General features: G+C 59.4%; 1 protein-coding gene across 2 annotated transcripts in view; it reads left to right on the top strand.

Annotated features, from left to right (window-relative positions):
• Nucleotides 1-963: 963 nt before the first annotated feature.
• Nucleotides 964-11,462, top strand: part of Col5a1 (collagen type V alpha 1 chain) — a 141,898-nt gene continuing 131,399 nt past the window's right edge. For both annotated transcript variants that reach the window (XM_070014973.1, XM_070014972.1), the window contains exon 1: nucleotides 964-1,468. In XM_070014973.1, the coding sequence (XP_069871074.1) occupies nucleotides 1,357-1,468 (112 nt within the window). In that variant the 5' untranslated portion in view covers nucleotides 964-1,356. The remainder of the gene's footprint in view (nucleotides 1,469-11,462) is intronic.

Raw genomic sequence — 11,462 nt, 5'->3', positions numbered from 1 at the left:
CCATCGCTGGCTGAAGGATTTGTTCAAAGGCAGCTCGGATGGCTCTGTTTGAAAGTCTCTTTAATTCACTTTGATTCCTCCTTTCTAAACACAAACCCTTGCAGCCCTTCAAGGAGGGTGAGTCAGGCTTCAGCTGGGATTCCTGGGCTGGGAGAAGTCTGGGGGAGACTCCACCCCTGCGGGAGCTGCTGGAAGGGATGGACTCCAGACAGGGCCTCGGGAGGTGAAGGGGAAGCCCCCAGCCGTTTCTGAGCTGTGGACGGCTGAGGAAGGAGGGCAGAGATGGGCCACTGGGCCTCGGGCCGGCCGGAGGGCCAGAGTGGGGTGGGTGGGTGAGGGTGGAGTTTGGCGCCGCACTTCCCCTTAGTAACCCAGACGTTCCATCTGAGGACTCATTTGGAATGTGGGACCCCTTCCTTCCCCACCCCCCGTCGCCCCACGTGGGGAGTCAAGGTCATCTGTAACCGTGGGGCAGGGGGGCAGTGCTGGGCGCCCCGCGAGGCTGGATGGGAACTTGAGTCTCCACCCAGAAGTGGATGGAGCTCCGGCTGCTGTCCCGCAAGACAAAGTGAGGCCAGGACGCCTGACCCAACGGGTTTAAACCTCGGGGCTCCCTCGGCACTGGTTCTCGGGGCCCGGCCAGGTGCGGGCGCCTGGGGCGGGGAGGGTGGGGGACCCGCGCGGGCCGCCCCCGGACCCGCCGTCCCGCCGTCCCGCCGGGCGCGGGGCGGGGGAGCCGGGGCCCCGCCCCGCGCCCGCCCCGCGCCCGCCCGGCCCCGCCCCGGCCCGCCGCGGTCTCCACCCCCTCGCCCGATGCGCCCAGTGGGAGGCGGGGGCCGGCCTCGCCGAGCCCGGCGCCCGGCTCTGATTTGCTGCGCGCGTCGGGGATCGACAGCTTCCACGGGGGTCGGCCTGGAGGAGGGAGGGGAGACGGGGGAGGGGAAAAGTGCGGGGCGCCCGGGGCGAGGTCCGCAGTCCACGTTCCCGCGGCGGGCGCACGAGCTCACTCCGGCGGGAGCGCCCACGGGGAGCGGGTGGCGGGGCGGCGGCGGCCAGGGGAGGCGAGGAGGACTGGAGGGGGCGGAGGAGAAGGCCAGGCGCGAGAGAGCGAGAGGGAGCGAGGGAGCGAGGGAGCGAGAGAGCGAGCTGGGTCCCGGCCGTCCCGAGGGCCCAAGGCGACCCCCGCCCGCGCCCGCCCGCCCCTCGCCAGCCGCCGCCGCCGCGGAGGCCCCGGGCGGGCCGCCGAGCTCTCTATGAGTTCTTGAAGTTGTGCGGTCCTCGCTGCGTCCGCCGCCCGGCCGTGCCCCGCGCCCCCCGTGCGTCCCGCGCGCCCCCAGCCCGCGCCCCGCCGCCAGCATGGACGTCCACACCCGCTGGAAAGCGCGCAGCCCCGGCGCCCCGCCGCTGCCCCCGCCGCCGCTGCTGCTGCTCCTGCTGCTGCTGTGGGCGCCGCCTCCGAGCCGCGCAGGTAAGGGCTCCGCGGGGGCGCGGGGGGCCGGGGCGCGGGGCCGGGGCGCGCGCGGGGACCCGGGCGCCGCTGTCATCCCGCGCGCCTCCGCCGCCGGCCTGTGGAAAGCTCGGGCCGAGCCCACGGCCGCGCGTGGTGGGGGCCCCGGGAGAGGGCACGCGCCCGCACAAAGCCCCGCCGGCGGCAGGCCCCCCTCCCCAGCAGAGGGAAGGGCCGCGGGTCGGTTCCGCCCGAAGTGGGCAAACTTTTGTTCGGAAGCTCGCACTCTCCGTCCCGTGCCCCTCGCGCCACACAGCCCTTCAGCAGGACGTCCTCTGGTGAAATCCGGTCAGGGTCGCCCCCTAGAGTCCAGCCGGTCCGTTCCGGCGGGACTCGGGGGTGGGGTGGGGGAATCCCACAAGTTTGAGCCCCTAGCCTGGAGCACCCTCCAGTAACCCTCTCCCTCTCGGCTGGGCTGGCTCTCTGTTTCCTAGGGGACAGGCTGCGGCTCTTGCCTTTCTTGGGGACACTCTGCTTCCTTGCGTGTGCAGGGCACTGGGAGCCCTAGGGATTGGTGGGACCCCAAGTCTCTTTGCCCCTAGAAGGCCGTCCCCTCTCTTCCCCCCTCCCCGGGGGTAGTGGGTGATTTGCTGCCCAAAGTTGGGATGCATGGAACAAAGCCAGGAGAGGGCCTTGGAGCAGGCTGAGAGTGACTCAGACGATGTGCAGATGTGTGCTTCCCCCGCCAGGGTGGGCCTTTAGAAGGACCCTGCTTCCGGCAGGGCTCTGCGAACTCACTGACTGTCCCTGCCTAGACTCCTGTAGTTCCAGCACTCTGAGGACTGGCCTCCCTGCACAGGAGGTTAGCCCCAGGCACAGGAAAGTGCCCCGGCTCTCACCGACAGGTGGAGGTGGCTGTTGGAGTCAGGAGGCTCAGCTGCCCCCACCAGCCTCTGCCCCTTCATTTGTGATTTGGAGACAAATCTGAAGAATCACTTTCCACTGCTGATTAAAAACCCCTTTCCTTTTCCCTGACCAGGGTTGGTGCTCCATGGGCTCTGGTGGACGTTCAGGAGTGGGGCAGAGGCTCTGGGGCAGGAGCGGGAAGTCTGGCCTGGGGTCCAGCGTTTGGGATCTTACTGCTGGGTGGTTGCTCTACCCCAAGAGTTGGGACTAAGTTTTTTCCAGAGGTCAGCTGAAGGAGGGAGGAGAGAAGAGGCCCCAGAAATGGGTGTGAAGCAGAGCAGGAGAATGTGGTCCAGGTCCCTCACTGTTTCCCAGCCCTCCAGTGGAGTTTTCCCCAGGCCAGGCCTGGTGCTGATGTGCAACAATGTGTTTTTAGTTTGGAGTGTGTGTGTGTGTGTGTGTGTGTGTGTGTGTGTGTGTGTGTGTGTGTGTTACATTTTGTCCCTGCTGCCCATCTGTCTGCCTTGCTCTGTCCTCATCCTCCTCCCTCTCAGATTTCCCTTCCTGACTGGGAACTGGCCCACGGTGGCAGCCTGGGTCGAAGCTGTGGCATTGGACATTTTTCTTCGGTTAAAACCGACTTTGGAAGCGTGCAAGAAGCTGGTTTTGTGGATGGGTGTCATAAACCTCTCTTCCCCTCCCAGGGTGGGTCCTAGTTTGAAGTCATTGTCCATGCGTGGCCGAAGCAGAGGGACTGGCTGTGTACTTGAGACACAGGGGAGGCAGGAAAAGCGCCCTGCAGGCCCCTCACTTCTCTTTTCTTGGAACTTGCCAGATGTTCTCTGGGTTTTCTGTGAACACAGCTCGCTCTCTGCCTCCTTCTTGGCCAAGTGTGTGAGGGAGTGAAAAGTCAGATTGCATTTGGGGCTGCTTAATGTCCTAACGGGGAAGGAGAGGATGGGAAATGAAACGTGACCCCAATATTTGGAAATTGAGGTCATCTCCTCAGTGCACTATTGGTGGGCTCCGTTCACGTGACTGCTTTTTGCCATAGTTCGCTGGGAGAGCTGGCCAAGTTCTGTGTGTTCTGACAGATATGGAATGGTTAAATTTCCTCTGACTCAATAAACTGGCAGCGTGGAGTCCTTGTCCTCCCCACACCCTCCCAGAAAGACAAGTTGTTGGAGGAGTCCAGCCAGCGGCCAGCAAGTTCCCTGAAGAAACCCTGTTGCTCACACAGCTACTTTCCCGTGGCTGGAGGCTGGTCCCACGGTCTCTGCCGGACCTGTGGCCACTCAGCTGCGGCCGCCAGGGCAGGGTGCCCTCCCAGTGTGGCATGCACAGCCCCTTCTCTAATGATGACACCCGGGGCTGTCCCTTCCACTCCACCCTGCTGATTATTTCTGGGTGCTCCCCGCAGCCACACCCTTAGCCAAGCACAGCTGATACCTGCTGGCGGTCCGTGCCTTCTGGCTGCTGGCCTCTCCCCATCCTTGCCTCTCTTCCCTGTACCCCCCCCCCCCATCCCCTTCCTGGGTCCCGGGCTTTGTCTAGTGGAGCTGGTGGGTTGGGAGGGCCTGACCCGCCAGAGCAGTGGCAGTGAACCCCGATGAGCATTAGGGCTGGGGCCTGTCATGCACACTCTGGCGCACAGTGTGCCACATGCAGAGTGGAGCCCAAGTTTTTGTGCCCAAGTTTTGGCACGGGGGACTGGTCGTTCTTCCCTGCCATATGGGCCCTGGATAGCCCTGGAGACAGTTAACTCTGGAGATGGGTTTGCTGTGTGGGTCTGGCCCATGGTGACACAGGCTGCGTCGCCCTGCTGGGTCCTCACAGGGCTCCAGAGGGGCCATGGATCAGGCACTGGGGGGCAGGGCCCCTGGCCTCTGACCCTCCCCCCCTCCCCCAGGACTGCCTCCTGCCCTGGAAGGTGCTCTTTGCCTGCTCCCGGTCTCTACTGAGGCCCAGAGGAGGTGAAGGAGCCCTGAGTCCCCTCCAGCCACAGAGCCTGGGAGGCAGTGGGGCATGGTGGGGGGCGTGGAGGTGAAGGGGTCCCCCCTTCCCTCCAGCCCCAGAGCCCTTTCCTTTTACAACAAGGCCAACCTGGGTCATGCTGAGTCCCCTGGGTGGGGCTAACTTCCTGGGGTGCCCGGGGCTGCCTGGAGGAGGTGGTGTGGTACTGCTCTCCCTGTCCCCCCTCTCCTCTTGGGGAATGGTGTCCACCTCTGGTTTTAATCTTGCCCTGCCCCTCCTTCCTGGCAGGACACTCCACACTCTGTCCCTAAGCAGGAGGGGGGTAATTACTGCTTCCCTTGTCTGGAAAGCCCCTGGCCCCTGGCTGCCTGGGGAGAAGGCAGGAGTGAGAGTAAGGGTCCCAGGAGCTCCCTAAATCCTCTCTCTGACAACCCTTCCCATTCTGTCCTCCAGGGCTGGCATAATGTAAGCATCTGCATAGCTTTGCAGAGAAGCATGAGCCTGGCTTTGGTCCATAGGCTGAGTGTCTTTGCCTTCAAGGCTCTCAGATTGACTGGGCTGGACTGAGTCTCTGCCTCAGTTTCCCCATCCTAAAATGTGGATTCCCCCCCCCCCCCACCTTTTGCTTTAAGGATGACTGGGAGACTGACAGAAGTGGAACCTGTGAGGGATTCTGGGTGCCCAGTACCCGGCACATGGGAAAGGGAGGCCTCCTTGTATATGCCTGCGTTGCGTATGTCTGCATGTGACATGAGTGTTCACACGTGTGCTCATGCATGTAGAAGCGTGCATGCAGGTGTTTACCCATTTGTTCCCAGGTTCTTCTGCTCTGCCTGAGCCCAGAGGGCCTCCTCTCCCTGTCAGGGGGTTTGTTTTGCTCTCAAGTGGGTGGTGCTCTGCTCTGTTCTCCTGTGGGATCTGTACATCTGGAGTCAGCACTCGCCGTGTTGGTTTTCTGGCCTGGTTCACAGATGTCTCAAGTTCCTGTCAGTGGGGTCTGCCTGGGGGCCCCTCTCATGGGCAGCACTGTGGCCGTTGTGGACGTGGCTGGCCTGCAGGCTAGGAGGGGAGGAATGGGAAGGGCAGGTGGCCTAGATTCCCATCCTGGCTCCAACTCCTACCAGTGGTGCATACAATGGCCCGTGACTCAGTTTTCCCACCTAGAAAGCAAATGTGATATTTGGGAGGGCTCAGTGCCTCGCTGACCCTTGCTCGAGTCTCTGAGGCAGCCAGAGACCGGGCTGAGGGGCTGTTGCCTCTGCTCTGGGTATGATGCAGCCCCTCTCTGTCCCGTGAAAGGGGTCACAGAGCAGGACCGGCAAGCCTACCGTTTCCCTACTCAGTGCCAGCTCAAGGTCCTGAGGTTTGTCTTTGTGCAACCTGGACCAGAACAAGTACCAGGCCCGAACCCCACATATAGATGCCCTTCAAGGAGGGACTGAGGTTCATGGCATGTCTCCCTAGAGGGCCCAGGTCCACCTGTGGCTGACTGTGGGATGTGGCTGGTGTAGTAGAAGGGGGCCCCTGTGGGAGGGGGCTTACCCTTGCCCGTGGGGGCCTACTGTTCCCGTGCCATCCTGCCCAGCCCTGGGGAGGAGTTAGTGGATGGAATGAACAACCTATGGGATGGGGTGCACGCTCAGATGCACAGTGTAAGCAATGGGGTCACTTTGTGTCATCGTGCCAAATAGTCTCAGCCGTCAACTCCCCAACTTCCTGTCAGTACAGCAGTCATTTTTCTGGAAGATTCCCAGCCTTAGTAAAAAAAACCCACATTAGTGGCAAATGCCACCATTGTTTGGTGACTCAGATCTAAGAAATGAAACCACAATCTGACCCACTTTTCTAAAAAGTAGTTGCTCAGAGCTCCGGGCATGCACAGAGACGTGTGTGCCCATGGCCTGGGGCTCCTTTATTTTCTGGTTCCTGGGTCTCCATGGAAAATTTAGTGTTCATTCTTTCTTTTTCTGTCAGTGCCTTGGCATTAGGGATTCTGGCAACCTCTTTAAGTGTCTTTAATAAAGGCCACAAAATATCAAGATGGGTGCAGGTGACCCTGGCCTTGGAATAAATGGTGCTCTCCCGTGTCAGCGTGTGTGGACAGTGTAGTGTGGCTGTCACTCAGTCTGACCACTGAGAAGCCAGGGGAGGCCCCTGTGCCACCCAGATGGGATTCCTTCCTCTAGGGAGCAGGGGGGTCAGGTGGGGCTTGCCTGACAAGAAATGGGGAGTTGCGCACTTACACTTGCCAGCATTTGTAGGCTTGTAACCTGGGGCACAGGTCATTGCTGGGTGGGCAGTTTCTGGCCCACAGAAGCTTATGTTGCAGTGGTGGTGGGCGTGGACAGGTGGTTTTATCTCGTGATAAAAGGGCACCACGGGCCAGCCTGCAGGGGCCCAGGCCTGCTCCGACAGCGTGCATGCAGAGGCCGTGGCCTGCTGTGACTTCTCCAGCTCTGGTGCATGTCCACACCTGACCCAGCCCTCCGAGCATGACCGGGGCAGGGCCTGTGCATCTCCTCCCTCACATGGGCATGCAGAGGCCCAGCCAGTCCCGTTGGCACAAAGCCATGAACATTGCCCTCTGCCTCCTGGGATAACTGTCACTCGAATTTTCGTGTCCATCCAGCCCAGTCATATGGAGAGGCCTCCAGGCCCTGCACAAAGCCACGAGAGGTGGACATGGCTGGTGAAGTGGGCGTAGCCAGACTCCAGGGCTTCAGGAAAACTCTCTGAAGGCTCCACCACACGAACTGCAATGTCACCCTGTTTGGTTTTTGGTGGTGCTGGGGTTTAAACCCGAACCTCATGTTTGCTCTACTGCTCAGCCATGACCCCATCTTATTTTGCACCAGTTATTTTGAGATAAGGTCTTCCCCAGCCCCTTACTCACTCTCCATCTTGCGGATCCTGTTCCCACCATAGCTGGAATGACAGGTGCACAGCACCATGCCTAGCTATTGATGGAGAAGGATCTCATAAACTACATAGGCTTGCTTCTGATCTCACCTCTAGAGAAGCTGGGATTACAAATATGAGCTACCTTGTCTGGCTTAGCTGATGTCACTGAGGTGATGGATGTCACTGAGGTGATGATGTCACTGAGGTGATGATGTCACTGAGGTGAGGAGATGTCATTGAGGTGAGGAGGTGTCACTGAGGTGATGATGTCACTGAGGTGATGATGTCACTGAGGTGAGGAGGTGTCACTGAGGTGATGATGTCACTGAGGTGATGGATGTCACTGAGGTGATGATGTCACTGAGGTGAGGAGGTGTCACTGAAGTGATGATGTCACTGAGGTGATGATGTCACTGAGGTGATGATGTCACTGAGGTGATGGATGTCACTGAGGTGATGATGTCACTGAGGTGATGATGTCACTGAGGTGAGGAGGTGTCACTGAGGTGATGGATGTCACTGAGGTGATGATGTCACTGAGGTGAGGAGGTGTCACTGAGGTGATGATGTCACTGAGGTGATGATGTCACTGAGGTGATGGATGTCACTGAGGTGATGATGTCACTGAGGTGAGGAGATGTCATTGAGGTGAGGAGGTGTCACTGAGGTGATGATGTCACTGAGGTGATGATGTCACTGAGGTGATGGATGTCACTGAGGTGATGATGTCACTGAGGTGATGATGTCACTGAGGCGATGGATGTCACTGAGGTGATGATGTCACTGAGGTGAGGAGGTGTCACTGAGGTGATGATGTCACTGAGGTGATGGATGTCACTGAGGTGAGGAGGTGTCACTGAGGTGATGATGTCACTGAGGTGCTTGCCTGTCACTGAGGTGATGATGTCACTGAGGTGAGGAGGTGTCACTGAGGTGATGATGTCACTGAGGTGATGATGTCACTGAGGTGAGGAGATGTCACTGAGGTGATGGATGTCACTGAGGTGATGATGTCACTGAGGTGAGGAGGTATCACTGAGGTGATGATGTCACTGAGGTGATGGATGTCACTGAGGTGATGATGTCACTGAGGTGATGGATGTCACTGAGGTGAGGAGGTATCACTGAGGTGATGATGTCACTGAGGTGATGGATGTCACTGAGGTGATGATGTCACTGAGGTGATGATGTCACTGAGGTGATGATGTTACTGAGGTGATGGATGTCACTAAGGTGATGATGTTACTGAGGTGATGTCACTGAGGCGATGATGTCACTGAGGTGATGATGTCACTGAGGTGATGGATGTCACTGAGGTGAGGAGGTGTCATTGAGGTGAGGAGGTGTCACTGAGGTGAGGAGATGTCACTGAGGTGATGGAGACGTCACTGAGGTGATGATGTCACTGAGGTGATGGATGTCACTGAGGTGAGGTGTCACTGAGGTGATGATGTCACTGAGGTGATGATGTCACTGAGGTGATGATGTCACTGAGGTGAGGAGGTGTCACTGAGGTGATGATGTCACTGAGGTGATGATGTCACTGAGGTGATGGATGTCACTGAGGTGATGATGTCACTGAGGTGAGGAGTGTCACTGAGGTGATGATGTCACTGAGGTGATGATGTCACTGAGGTGATGATGTCACTGAGGTGAGGAGGTGTCACTGAGGTGATGATGTCACTGAGGTGAGGAGATGTCACTGAGGTGAGGAGTGTCACTGAGGTGATGATGTCACTGAGGTGATGGATGTCACTGAGGTGATGATGTCACTGAGGTGATGATGTCACTGAGGTGAGGAGGTGTCACTGAGGTGATGATGTCACTGAGGTGATGATGTCACTGAGGTGAGGAGATGTCACTGAGGTGCTTGCCTGTCACTGAGGTGCTGGTCGCCACTTTTCTGCCTCTGGTGTTCCCTTTCTCCTTGGAATGATCTGGAACCCTGGGTATCTGCACCTTCTATTACTCTGCTTCTCTCCCTGGAAAGGAGGGGAAAAGGGAAGGTCCACACCAAGGTCTGTGGTAGGTTCTGACATTCCTTCTTCCTAGAGAGATTGGTGTTGGTGTTCCTGTAGCACCTCCCCCATCCTTCCAGATGACACAAAGCCACAGGTGGAAGGGAGGGAGCAGGGTTTCGCATGCACTTGTGTTGCGAGCAATTATCTTTTGGGCTGTTTGGTTCATGGTTTCAGTAATGGTCAAGTAGCTCAGAAAGTGCTGCTTGGGCAGTGGAAACATCTCCGTGAAGCCCTTTTGGGCCTGTGTGTTACTGGTGATGTTCGGGTGGTGACAGCAGGCTGGGGTGCAGGGCCCCAGGGTGCACAGGACCGGCAGGGACCGTGCTGAGAGGCAAGGATGCCTGGAGCAAAGAGATGTTGGTGGGGGTGTGCAGAGCTGCCGCCCCTCAGGGAAGCCTGGGGCAGGAGGGCTGCATGGGCTCCTTCCCCATCTTGGGAATGTGTGGCGATGTCTGGAAACGTTTTTTGATCGTGCACCTGGGGTGGAGGCGGTGTGATGGGTGTCTGATGGCTTGGGGACGGACGGACGTCCGGTGGACAGGGGATCTGGTCATGGGACGCCCCTACCCTCACTCTAAAGAATTTCTTAGCCCCAGATGTCATGGGTTCCAACACTGAGAAATGTGTAGTGGAGACAGCAAAGATGGTTGTGGGTCCCTGTTCTGGGGCACTCAGGGAGAGTCAGTCTGTTTGGCAGGAGAGGGGTCTTGTGTGTGTGGGTTCTGGGTTTCCCTTGGGAGTGTAGACCATGGCCATGAATCAGAATTTCAGGCGGGGGGTGGGGTTGGGGGGTGAAGGGCTCACAGAGCCCGGCCTGGGTCAGTCCCAGGAAGCTGTGTTCCTAGCAGATTTCCTGACTCACACCCATGTGGGCCCACTTTGCCCCAAAGGACTGGGGAAGGAGGGTGGGGGGGAGGGGAGACCCAGGATGACTGCTTGTTCCTCTTATTTATGGTGGTGGTCTGTACTGCTCCAAAAGGAAAACCCCACAGGTCTTAGGGAGTAGGACCTGAAGGAGGGGTGGTGAGCCTTTAGAAAAGGGGTCGTGGGTGTGGCGGTGAGAGTCCCCGTGTCCCACAGCACTCAAGGATCTTCCCTCTGCTCACAGCTGGCTGTGAAGCCAGTCACTGGCTCATGTTCATTGGCGTCCATTGGCGCAAGTGACCTGCAAGGGGGGATCCCAGTGAGATGCCTGCAGCCTCTGGGGGCCCCTCTGGGGGCCCCCAGGAGAGCTGTGACCACAGATTCCCCATGCGGAGACTGCACTGTCATCTCTGTGACACAGCATAGGATGAGAGTATTTCCCCAGGGACTCCGTGGAGCTTACAGAGAGGTCGGTGACCCGGATGCCCCAACCCAGGGTGTGTGTGTATGTATGCGTGTGTGTGTGTGTGTGTGTGTGTGTGTGTGTGTGTGTGTGTGTGTGTGTGTGTGGGCAGCCTCTGACACAGCCAGTTTCTCGGGTTGGGGGGGAAAGAGAGAGGCCATACCTCCCTCCCTGTGTGTCTGGGCTACGCCCAGCAGAGGCTGCCCTCAGCAGCTGTCGGTGCCTCAGTGTCTCCCCTTTGCACAGTGGCATATGATTCTACTTGTCCCAGGTGCATTGAAGGGACGCGGGCACCTTGGTTATGCAGGAGCTGCACAGCCCTGGCTGGGGGCCTGTCACTGCCCCGTGCCTCAGGACGGCCTTTACCCGCACCCCCAGAGGCCACCCACGGGAGTCCCGCATCCGTGGTGCAGAGCCTGGCGCTCACGGAGCCGCTCACAGGGCAGAGACCCGAGGTCCATCCTTCTTTGCACTTCCTAAGTCCCAGCAGGGCGAGGTGGGTGGATGGAACTCAGCATGCCCCCCCCCCCCCCGCCATCCCTGAGCACATGCTCATGAGACAGGGTTTGCCAAATCAAGGGGCCTGCTCTGCCCTTGGTGAGCTCCCTGAGGGGCGGGTGCGGGAGCCAGTGCCAGGGCTGAGTGGTGGCATGGGACACGGGAGGACCTGCAGGGCTCCCCCTGTGTCTGGTACTCGAGGGGCACCGGGGACCGCGGGGGGACCTGCAGGGCTCCCCCGGTGTCTGGGACTCCAGGGGCACTGGGGACCGCGGGGGGACCTGCAGGGCTCCCCCGGTGTCTGGGACTCCAGGGGCACTGGGGACCGCGGGGCTGCCAAGCGAGACGGCCCCGCCCAGCCTGTCCTCACATAGTCCTGCAGCTGCGG

Source organism: Dipodomys merriami, unplaced genomic scaffold (assembly GCF_024711535.1).
Source record: "Dipodomys merriami isolate MVZ:Mamm:240054 unplaced genomic scaffold, mDipMer1.0.p SCAF_11, whole genome shotgun sequence".
Classification (NCBI taxonomy): Eukaryota; Metazoa; Chordata; class Mammalia; order Rodentia; family Heteromyidae; genus Dipodomys; species Dipodomys merriami.
Note: the sequence above shows the minus strand (reverse complement) of the source record. Positions and strands in the feature narration are given on the sequence as shown.